This window comes from Anomaloglossus baeobatrachus, chromosome 5, assembly GCF_048569485.1.
Source record: "Anomaloglossus baeobatrachus isolate aAnoBae1 chromosome 5, aAnoBae1.hap1, whole genome shotgun sequence".
NCBI lineage: Eukaryota > Metazoa > Chordata > Amphibia > Anura > Aromobatidae > Anomaloglossus > Anomaloglossus baeobatrachus.
In genome coordinates, this window is record NC_134357.1 from 207386346 (window position 1) to 207398804 (window position 12459).

Sequence of the window (12459 nt, forward strand, 5' to 3'; positions counted from 1 at the left end):
AGACGGGCAAAGAGAGAGACAGACAGACACACATAGAGACAGACACAGAGATGGAGACAGATAGACTGATACAAATACAGCGAGATAGAAACAGACAGACAGAGACATACACACAGACAGACAAGGAAAGAGACAGACAGAGAGACAGACAGACAGCAACACGCATACAGAGACTGGGAGAGAGACAGTTACAATCCCGGGCAACGCCCGGGTACTACAGCTAGTCTAATATATAAAGCTGAGTGTGTGTATGTCCGCTAAAGGAATTTGCACCGTCGCATTTACAATCACGAAATTTTGCACAGACACTCCATGTGACCCAGGGAACGTCAGAGACTAAATTTGATGGGAAAATTTAACCCCGCGCTTTACAGTTACTCTCCAAAATCCTGCCTCTATCAAACTGAACAGAGGTGGGATCTACTGGCTATTAATAGCAACTGTCAGTGGTTGCTATAGGAACAAAATAAACTGTTAGTATAAGAAGCTTATGTGTGAGGTAATATGATGTCAGTGGTGAGACAGATAGAAAGAGACAGACAGACAAGACAGAGACAAGAAACAGACGTAGAAAGAGACAGACAGAGACAGATGGGCAAAGAGACTGGCAAAGAGACAGACCCGGAAAGAGACAGACCCGGAAAGAGACAGACCCGGAAAGAGACAGACCCGGAAAGAGACAGACCTGGAAAGAGACAGACCTGGAAAGAGACAGACTCGGAAAGAGACAGACCTGGCAAGATAGAGATGGACAAAGAGACAGCCCTGGAAAGAGATGGCCCTGGAAAGAGCCAGACGGGGAAAGAGCCAGATGAGGAAAGAGCCAGACCTGTATAGAGACAGACAAGGAAAGAGACAGACGGGGAAAGAGGCAGACTTGGAAAGAGACAGACGGGGAAAGAGACAGACTGGGAAAGAGACAAACCTGGAAAGAGACAGCCCTGGAAAGATAAAGCCCTGGAAAGAGACAGCCCGGGAAAGAGACAGACGGGGAAAGAGACAGACGGGGAGACAGCTGGGCAAAGAGACAGCCGGGCAAAGAGACAGCTGGGCAAAGAGACAGCCGGGCAAAGAGACAGCCGGGCAAAGAGACAGCCGGGCAAAGAGACAGACGGGCAAAGAGACAGACGGGCAAAGAGACAGACAGGCAAAGAGACAGCCCTGGAAAGAGACACAAGGGGAAAGAGACAGACGGGCAAAGAGACAGACGGGCAAAGAGACAGCCCTAGAAATAGACAGACGAGCAAAGAGACAGACCCGGAAAGAGACAGACCTGGAAAGAGACAGACCTGGAAAGAGACAGACCTGGAAAGAGACAGACCTGGAAAGAGACAGACGGGGAAAGAGACAGACGGGGAAAGAGACAAACCTGGAAAGAGACAGCCCTGGAAAGAGAAAGCCTTGGAAAGAGAAAGCCCTGGAAAGAGACAGACGGGGAAAGAGACAGAGCAGGAAAGAGACAGCCCGGGAAAGAGACAGCCCGGGAAAGAGACAGACGCCCAAAGAGACAGACGCCCAAAGAGACAGATGCGGAAAGAGACAGACCTGGAAAGAGACAGACCTGGAAAGAGACAGACCTGGAAAGAGACAGCGCGGGAAAGAGACAGCCCGGGAAAGAGACAGACGGGCAAAGAGACAGACGGGGAAAGAGACAGACAGAGACACACATAGATACAGTCACAGAGATAGAGAGAGAGACAGACAGACACAGAGATGGAGACAGACTGATACAAATACAGACAGAGACATAGACACAGACAGACAGCGACACACAGATAGAGACTGGGAGAGAGATAGAGAGAAAGTTACTATCCCGGGCAACGCCCGGGTACTACAGCTAGTATATATAACAGCTAGTATATATATGTATATATACAGTGCAGACCAAAAGTTTGGACACACCTTCTCATCTCTAGAACAACTGTTAAGAGGAGACTTTGTGCAGCAGGCCTTCATGGTAAAATAGCTGCTAAGAAACCACTGCTAAGGACAGGCAACAATCAGAAGAGACTTGTTTGGGCTAAAGAACACAAGGATTGGACATTAGACCAGGGGAAATCTGTGCTTTGGTCTGATGAGTCCAAATTTGTAATCTTTGGATCCAACCACTGTGTCTTTGTAGAAAAGGTGAACGGATGGACTCTACATAGCTGGTTCCCACCGTGAAGCATGGAGGAGGAGGTGTGATGGTGTGGGGGTGCTTTGCTGGTTACACTGTTGGGGATTTATTCAAAATTGAAGACATACAGAACCAGCATGGCTACCACAGCATCTTGCACCGGCATGCTATTCCATCCGGTTTGCGTTTAGTTGGACCATTATTTATATTTCAACAGGACAGTGACCCCAAACACACCTCCAGGCTGTGTAAGGGCTATTTTACTAAGAAGGAGAGTGATGGGGTGCTACGCCAGATGACCTGGTCTCCACAGTCACCAGACCTGAACCCAATCGAGATGGTTTGGGGTGAGCTGGACCGCAGAGTGAAGGCAAAAGGGCCGACAAGTGCTAAGCATCTCTGGGAACTCCTTTAACACTGTTGGAAGACCATTTCCAGAGACTACCTCTTGCAGCTCATCAAGAGAATGCCAAGAGTGTGCAAAGTATTAATGAAAGCAAAAAGTGGCTACTTTAAAGAACCTAGAATATAAGACATATTTTCAGTTGTTTTCAGACTTTTTTAAGTATTTAATTCCACATGTTTTAATTCATAGATTTGATGCCTTCCATGTGAATCTACCAGCTTCAGAGTCATGTCATATATATATATATTTATATTCATATATATATATATATTTTAGCTGTAGTACCCGGGCGTTGCCTGGGATAGTAATTGTGTCTCTGTCTCTCTCCCAGTCTCTGTCTGTGTGTCGCTGTCTGTCTCACTGTCTGTTTCTTTCCTTGTCGGTCTGTCTCTATCTCTCTGTATTTGCATCAGTCTATCTGTCTCAATCTCTGTATCGGTCTGTCTTTCTCTCTCTGTCTCTTTGCCCGGCTGTCTCTTTGCCCGGCTGTCTCTTTGCCCGGCTGTCTCTTTGCCCGGCTGTCTCTTTGCCCGGCTGTCTCTTTCCCGCTCTGTCTCTTTCCAGGTCTGTCTCTTTGGGTGTCTGTCTCTTTATCGCGCTGTCTCTTTATCGCGCTGTCTCTTTCCTGCGCTGTCTCTTTCCTGCGCTGTCTCTTTCCTGCGCTGTCTCTTTCCCGCGCTGTCTCTTTCCCGCGCTGTCTCTTTCCCGCGCTGTCTCTTTCCCGCGCTGTCTCTTTCCCGCGCTGTCTCTTTCCCGCGCTGTCTCTTTCCAGGGCTGTCTCTTTGCCCGGCTGTCTCTTTGCCCGGCTGTCTCTTTGCCCGGCTGTCTCTTTGCCCGGCTGTCTCTTTCCCGCTCTGTCTCTTTCCAGGTCTGTCTCTTTGGGTGTCTGTCTCTTTATCGCGCTGTCTCTTTATCGCGCTGTCTCTTTCCTGCGCTGTCTCTTTCCTGCGCTGTCTCTTTCCTGCGCTGTCTCTTTCCCGCGCTGTCTCTTTCCCGCGCTGTCTCTTTCCCGCGCTGTCTCTTTCCCGCGCTGTCTCTTTCCCGCGCTGTCTCTTTCCCGCGCTGTCTCTTTCCAGGGCTGTCTCTTTCCCGCGCTGTCTCTTTCCCGCGCTGTCTCTTTCCCGCGCTGTCTCTTTCCAGGGCTGTCTCTTTCCAGGGCTGTCTCTCTCTGTCTGTCTTTTTCTGTCTCTATCTATCCGTCTATCCTATCTTATACTAACAGTTTATTTTGTTCCTATAGCAACCACTGACAGTTGCTATTTATAGTCTATAGCTCCCAGCTCTATTCAGTTTAATGTGTGAGCAAGGATGGTGTGAGCAGGCCTTCTTGCTATTCAGTTTAATGGCTGCATGATTTTTGTAGAGTAACTGGAAAGCACGGGGTTAAATTTTCCCGCCCAAACATAGTCTATGACGTTCCCTGAGTCACATGGAGTGTCTGTGCAAAATTTCGTGATTGTAAATGTGACGGTGCAGATTTCTGTAGCGGACACACACACACACACACTGACCTTTATATATATATATATATATATATATATATATATATATATTTATTTATATTTAGAGGAACATGTTTTATTAAAAATGAACTAATGCCCTTCTATGTTTCTTATTGTTTATAATCTTGCTTTTTGCAGGGAGACTCCGGTGGTCCTCTGATCTGTCAGCACAATGGAAAAATGGTGTTATACGGTATTATAAGCTGGGGGGATAATTGTGCCAAGAGGAACAAGCCTGGTGTGTACACTCGCATGACAAATTACATACAGTGGATACAGGACAACATGGCTGAAGCTAACAATGTGGGAAGTGATAGTATTCCTAAGTAATCGGCCAAATTTATTAAAGAGAACCTGTTATCAGATTCCTGCTGACCAAACCTCTTGCAGCATGAATCAAACACTGGCTGCTCAATTGTGGCCATGTATGTCTTACTCTGAAACACAACGATAGCGGACTACGTGTTTTGGCTATCCATGGTTACATCCACTCATATAGTAGCAGTTAGATAGCTGCTCGTGGTCGTAGCCACAGATACCTTATCTGTAATGTACGGCATGAGGTAAGAGACATGGCTACATCAAGAGAACTATGTTAGATTTCTATTTGGAGATATTTGCTAATATATTATTATTATTACTACTACATCTATTATATATTGGGATAGGATCTTGGAGATGGGGATACCTCTTTAGGTTAGACCACTTCTGTTACCTTATCCAATGCTTCATTTGAGGCTGCACAAAAATATTACTCCTAATTAAGCCAATTAGTATTCCCACACAGTATACACCATGTTCCAAATTATTATGCAAATTACGGTATATTTTTCTCTGATTTTCCTAAATGGTCGGTACAAATGACAGTCAGCCTAATAAGTCATCACCCGTTAACATCAAACGTTATTGAAGAAACCTCCCAATGACAACAGTATAATCTTCAAAATAAAAAAAAAAAACTGAATAAGCACTGTTCCAAATTATTAGGCACAGTAGAGTTTCTAAACATTTTATATGTTTTTAAGAACTGAAAATGCTCATTTGTGGAATTTGCAGCATTAGAAGGTCACATTCACTGAACTAAAAAGCTATTTAAATCCAAAACATCCGAACAGGCCAAGTTACATGTTAACCTAGGAACCCTTCTATGATATCACCTTCACAATTCTTGCATCCATTGAACTTGTGAGGTTTTGGAGAGTTTCTGCTTGAATTTCTTTGTATGATGTCAGAATAGCCTCTCAGAGCTGCTGTTTTGATGTGAACTGCCTCCCACGTTCAGAGACCTGTTGCTTGATGATACTCCAAAGGTTCTCTATAGGGTTGAGGTCAGAGGAATAGGGTGGCCACACCATGAGTTTATCTCCTTTTAAGCCCATAGCAGCCAATGACACAGAGGTATTCTTTGCAGTATGAGATGTTGCATTGTCAGGCATGAAGATGATCTTGCTCCTGAAGGCACGTTTCTGCATTTTTGTACCATGAAAAAACATTGTCAGTCAGAAACTCTATATTATTATTACTATACTTTGCAGAGATCATTTTCACACCTTCAGGAACCCTAATGGGCCTACTAGATGTCTCCCCATGATTCCGGCCCAAAACATGACTCCTCCACATCCTTGCTGATGTCGCAGCCTTGTTGGGACATGGTGGCCATCCACCAACCATCCACTACTCCATCCATCGGGACCATCCAGGGTTGCTCGACACTCATCAGTAAACAAGACTGTTTGAAAATTAATCTCCATGTATGTCTGGGCCCACTGCAACCGTTTCTGCTTGGGAGCACTCGTTAGGGGTGGCGAAATAGTAGGTTTATGCACCACAGCAAGCCATTGTAGGATCCAACACCTTGAGGTTCGAGGGACTCCAGAGGCACCAGCAGCTTCAAATATCTGTTTGCTGGTTTGTAACTGCTTTTTAGCAGCTGATCTCTTAATCCAATGGACTTGCCTGGCAGAAACCTTCCTCATTCTGCCTTTATCAGCACAAACACGTATGTGCTCTGAAACAGCCACAAATCTCTTCACAGTACGATGATCCCGCTTACGTTTTCGTGAAATATCTAATGTTTCATCCCTTGTCCAAGGCACTGCACTATTTGATGCTTTTCGGCAGCAGAGAGATCCTTTTTCTTCCCCATGTTACTTGAAAACTGTGGCCTGCTTAATATTGTGGAACATCCAGTTTTCCAGTTTTCCTTTTATTGGGCTCACCTGGTAAATTAATTATCACAGGTATCGGAGATTGATTTCAGTGGTCCAAAGAATTCTGAGACACAATACATAAATCCCCCCAGCATATTCCCCCACCCGCACACACACACAATATGAAATTGCCACAGTACATTTCCCAGTATGATGTTTCCATAGCACATTCGCCCACACAGTATGATGCGCTATAGTAATTTCTTCCCCACACAGTATGATGTCCCCACAATCCATTCCTACACACACAGTATGATGCCCTTACAGTACATTCCCAGACACACAAAGTATGATGTCCTCACAGTACATTCCCTCACTCACAATATGACTCCACAGTAGATCTCCTCACACACAGTACTGTGTCCTCACAGTACATTTCCTCCAAATACAGTATGATGTCCCCACAGTACATACTCACTAAACACAATATGACCCCAAATTACATTCCCCCACACACAGTATGATTCCCATAACAGTACATTCCCCCCTCACAGTATGATGTCCCCACAGTACATTCCCTCACCCACACAGTATGGTGTTCCCACTGTACATTCCCTCTACACAGTACGATGTACCTAGAGAACATTCCCCCATACACAGTATGATGTCCCCACAATACAGTCCCCCTATATACAGCATGGATTCCCAATACTACGATCCTCTCCACTCCATAGTATGTTTCCCCACACACACAGTATGATGTCCCTAGAGTATATTCCACACAGTGTGCTGTTCCTACATTACATCCCCACCACACACAGTTTGATGTCCCAAAAGCACATTTACCGCACACACAGTATGATGTCCACAGAGTACATTCCCAACACACAGTATAATCTCCCCACAATACATACATGCTACACACAGTGTGATGCCCCCATAGTACCTTACCCACATACAGTATGATTTCCCCACAATACCTTTCTCTGTACACAGTATTATGTAGATATAACTCCATGCTAGGTTTATCTTTCTTTTCAGAAGTATAGCTGAAATCATTCTCTTGTGTGGCTGGCTCAAGGCCAGGAAGGGTGAGGTAAATTTGATATATTTTTGATTTAAACAGTGACTCGAGGTAGGCAAAGGTGAGAAGCCCCACCGGGGCCTGGGTGCACTCGTTACCGGGCCGCGGTTCTGTTTCTGCTTGGAGGATGTCACAGCAACAGGGCCCGGTTCCATGACCCCAGCGGTGTCGTTAATAAATGACGTGGGGAAATATTATTTACAAGGGGAGATGAGTTTGTGACGCCACCTGTGGTATGCGACAAGATAGGTGCCACCGCTACTATTCAGTTCCCTGGGGGTCGGTGGTGATGCAGCTGAGTTGGTATAGTTCTCCACAGGCAGCGCTGGGCCCCAGGGCTGTCGATGGGAGATAGGAGTCTATGGTGTTGAGAGGCAATGGCGGGGTGGAGTGCCAGAGGCGCAGACAATAAGTGGGCAACACAGGAATGCAGTCACAAGGTCTTTACTCATAGTTAAGAGTTCCAGGTTAGCACGGCTGCTCAAGTACTGCCCTTGGAGTGCTGAGTCCTGCTGTGATGGGCCTTAGCCGATCCCCGCATAGTTCGGAGGCACAACCCGGTTCACCCTTCTGTGTTCCTTCCCTGGTCGTTTTCCTGCTTTGGCCTCTCCCGCCTGCCTCGTGCCTCACACACAGAGCCCTGAGCCAGTGTCCGGATCCTTTGTATGGGTGGCTTTCCTGTCTTGTCCCCTTGTCTTATGTGGTGACCTTTTCACTGGATGTGTGTGGATGTGGCTTTGGTACTTGCACTAACCTTAGCCTCCGGTTTGCTAGCTGAGCCTTGTAGTTCTCCATTAGTTGAGGGGCCGTCCCCTTTGCAGCCAAGTCCCTCCACACCGGTATACCGACTGTAGATAAGAGCCCATGGGTGTATGGCACACTTCCCGTGGTTCTGAGACTCCTTCCCTGATCTTGGGACAAGCTGGTCCAGCTCCAGACCCCAGGACCTTTCTCCTCCGCGTCCACTTCTTGACTGACTAACGTTCTACAGTTTGCTCCCACTAACTGAACTTCACCTCCAGACTGGCTTCAGGACGGTGCTTTCCCTAAGGCGACAGCTTAGGTTGCAACTCACCATAACCACAGCCCAATGGAGTGTCGCTAAATTAAGAGTCTGTGTTTGTGTGTGTATACCGATTTGTGACCTCCTCCTTACCCCGGAATGGGATACCACACCTCTGGCTGAGGTCCAGTAACTCTGTGGCGACTGGAGCCTCAGGGGCGCCACATAGGCATGAAGTTGCTTGGTGTACAACAAGTAGATTTACTATAGCCCATAACTTTTCAACAAAAAGTACGCAAACAGGCTTTCTCCTGCATACAAAAAAGGATAAGGAAAAACAAAACCACTTAAATGTCAAGTTATCTCTTAACTCCTGTTAAGGAGTCCATCTCCAAGAGGTCTTTCACCTCTCACTCATAGACATAATTGTCAGAGCTATTTCAACTTCTTGGTGTCTCTATGGATGCACATGACTTCCATCACCTCCCTAGCCACTGGCATATGTGCGAGTGTGGCCCTTACCAGGATCAACAAACTCCCAGAGTCGTCACTTGCACCCGTTCAAAGTTATGCCTGAGGCCCCTCACCAGAATGAGGTACAGCACTACAAGCAGGATATGCAAGGTAGGAGCAGTGCTGGCTCATGCTGCAGTCCATCAGCTCTGAGGTTATGGTACAATAGGCTAATATTTGCCCCCGGCCACGACACCTGCAACAGATAATGTAATCCTCAAACCTGGCTCTGACCCCTCCCCATACTTTGCAGAGCCTCAAGGTGAGGATTTGGTCCCCTTCTTTTGGCTGTCAACCTGCTTTGAGAAACCCATTGAGGTGACCTTAAAACCTCTTGACTCCCTACGGAATTTTTGACCACCAGATTCCTCTCCACCAGGTCATCTGTGTTCTTAGGGTCTGCCTGGGCAACTCAGCACTGCACCGGCCTCAGCAGAGAGTGGATTCAGAGACCAGCACTGCCCTTGCAGAGATGTCACTTGCGGGATCGATGCTGGGTACTCTGACACCGCGCACTGACAATGTTTGCTGCTCTGTTGCCAGCTCTACTGACCTGAGCTGGCAACACAGACTGCGCTGTCACTGCAAATTGCACAATGATTGTGCAGGGACTAGACCAGCCCCTGAAACAAGCATCACTGATGACGCTTTGTTTCAGGAGAGGGACAAAGGCTGTGTCAGTGATCCCAGCCTCTGCAACCTTGATGACACATTGTTTGTGTATCCCACCATGTACTGGGATTCTCAAACAAAGCATCATCATACACGAAGTAGGAAAACAAATCAATAGTGGTTAGTGTAGTCAGAAAAAAATAGGACATTTTTAATGCAGCCATATTAGAAATTAGTTTTACATTGGGGCAATAAATGGGATAGCTTAAAATTTCTTTATCCTTCGGACCACCCCTTTAACATTCATTTCAGTTTGATTTCTGAGTGCTAGTATGTTCAGATGGATTAAAGCTTTGTCTCAAGCGACGTCTTGTGAGTGATGAAACATATCACAATCCAGCTCAATCTCAAATGCCTTAAAATTAATTGTTTGCTCAGCACCTGTAGTGTTGCTGCTTATAATATTTTATTTATTTAAATTAAATAATGCAGCCTGGCAAAAAGGTTTCCCAAATGTTTGAAAATCTATTCTGGTCCTTCTTCACTTACAAAGAATCTATCACTACGTTTATGCTGCTACATCTACATCTATGGGAAGCTTAAATTAGGGGTAAAAACCCATATTCTGCTCTTTGTGCTGTAGTTCTCATAAAACATTGCCTATTTGCTGCTGCTCTTCTAGTCTTCTCAGTGATCTGATTCTGCTATGTAGCTACAATATTTATGAGCTCAATACTGTTTATGCGAACCCCCCCCCTCCTGTGCTCAGCAGCGTTCGCAGAGGGTAGACATAAAGCTGTCAAGTATTGGAGTGGGTTGGATAAGAAAGAGCTTGTAACAGAGGCCTGCAGCGGGTAAAACTATACAGAACTACAGCAAGGAGTCAAACAAGTGATCCAACAATTGAATCAGGGTCTCTACCCCTATTTTATGCTGCACTCATTTTATGTAGCAGAAAACTAGTGACAAATTCCCTTAAAGGGAACCTGTCAGGTAATTTATGTGTTCTAAGCAAGTAGCAGTGTGATGTGTGACCTTCCTACCCATCCCTGTGTTGTAATAATGTGTACTGTGCATGTATAAAAATATGTTTTATTACTTATGTGTACCCTATGTAAATGAGCAGGAGCTCTAGCTCCATGGGTGTCTAATCGCCCTGTGGCGTTTGCATGTTTCCCATGGTATCACGCCCACAGGGGCGTGATACCATGGATTTACATGAGCGACGTCCCGTCGCTCTTCGAGATCCTGCGCGTGCGCACTTACCATTCACGCAGCCTTGTTATCTGGATGCTTGCTTCTTGTCTTCAGATGCGCACTGAAGACAAGAAGCAAGCACCAGCTGACAAACAAGGCTGCGGGAATGGTAAGTGCGCACGTGCGGGATGTCAAGGAGCAACAGGACGTCGCTCATGTAAATCCATGGTATCACGCCCACAGGGGCGTGATACCACAGAGAACATGCAAGCACCCACAGGGCGATGCGACCCCCATGTTTACCCTGCTCATTTACATAGGGTACACATAAGTAATAAAACATATTTTTATAAATGCACATTATACAATATTACAACACAGGGATGGGTAGGAAGGGGTTACTAGGCCACACATCACACTGCTACTAGGTTAGATATTTAACATATTACTGGGCTGGACCAGTGAATCTTTTATTGTTATTGTTTTAAACATTTTTGAACTGTAATTATTATTTATAATATTTAATATGTTTGTAATAAAGTACTCTATCAGCCAACATGTTTCTTGGACTTGATAATTGTCATTTGTTGTCCTGTATTTTAAGGAACTCTGCAATGAATATAAAATGGTATGTAACAAACAAGTAACCTACACTCACCCACTTGCTCCAGTGTCACTGCTCAAGTCAAGCCCACTGGCCTATGCTTACTTCCTGCAGCGACGATATGCAATCCATACATACAGTACGTGACCACTGTAGTCTATTACTGACTTTAGCACTCATGAGCCTTAAGGCCCCTTTACACACTGAGACTTTCAGCGATCCCACCAGCGATTCCAACCTGGCCGGGATCGCTACAAAGTCTCTGGTGAGTCTCTGGTGAGCTGTCAAACAAGCAAACCTGGCCAACGACGCAACAGCGCTCCGGACCTGCAGAGCGACCTAGCTAGTCAAACACTGGAAACGAGTGATGTGTCACAATATCTGTCAATCACTATTCTCTGTCAGTCGGTCTCTCCCTCTCAGTCTCTATTCTCTCTCTGTCGGTCCGTCACATCTCTGTCCCTCTCTCACAGTCTGTCGGTCATTTTCCCCTCCTCTCTCATACTCACCGTTCCCTGATCCCCGGCGCGGCGCTGCACGGCATTCACACTGCTGCGGCGGCTTTTACTATTTTGAAAAAGCCGGCCGCTCATTAAACAATTTCGTATTCCCTACTTTCCCCGCCCACAGGCGCCTATGATTGGTTGCAGTGAGACACGCCCCCACGCTGAGTGACAGGTGTCTCACTGCACCCATTCACAGCAGCCGGTGGGCGGGTCTATACTGTGCAGTGAAATAAATAAATAAATAATTTAAAAAAACGGCGTGCGGTCCCCCCCAATTTTAATACCAGCCAGATAAAGCCATACGGCTGAAGGCTGGTATTCTCAGGATGGGGAGCTCCACGTTATGGGGAGCCCCCCAGCCTAACAATATCAGTCAGCAGCCGCCCAGAATTGCCGCATACATTATATGCGACAGTTCTGGGACTGTACCCGGCTCTTCCCGATTTCCCCTGGTGCGTTGGCAAATTGGGGTAATAAGGAGTTATTGGCAGCCCATAGCTGCCAATAAGTCCTAGATTAATCATGTCAGGCATCTCCCCGAGATTCCTTCCATGATTAATCTGTAAATTACAGTAAATAAACACACACAACTGAAAAAATCATTTATTAGAAATAAAAAACACAAACACATTCCCTCATCATCAATTTAATCAGCCCCAAAAAGCCCTCCTTGTCCGGCGTAATCCACGGACCTCCAGCGTCGCATCCAGCTCTGCTGTATGCAGGTGACAGGAGCAGCAGAATACACCGCCACTCCTGTCAC

At 46.2% G+C, this 12459-nt stretch overlaps 1 protein-coding gene across 1 annotated transcript in view; it reads left to right on the plus strand.

The window, feature by feature from the left end:
- PLAU (plasminogen activator, urokinase) overlaps positions 1-10584 on the plus strand; it is a 121789-nt gene extending 111205 nt beyond the window's left edge. The window contains exon 11 of the mRNA XM_075349107.1: positions 4166-10584. Coding sequence (XP_075205222.1) covers positions 4166-4357 — 192 coding nt within the window. The 3' untranslated portion in view covers positions 4358-10584. The remainder of the gene's footprint in view (positions 1-4165) is intronic.
- The last annotated feature ends 1875 nt before the right edge of the window (positions 10585-12459 follow it).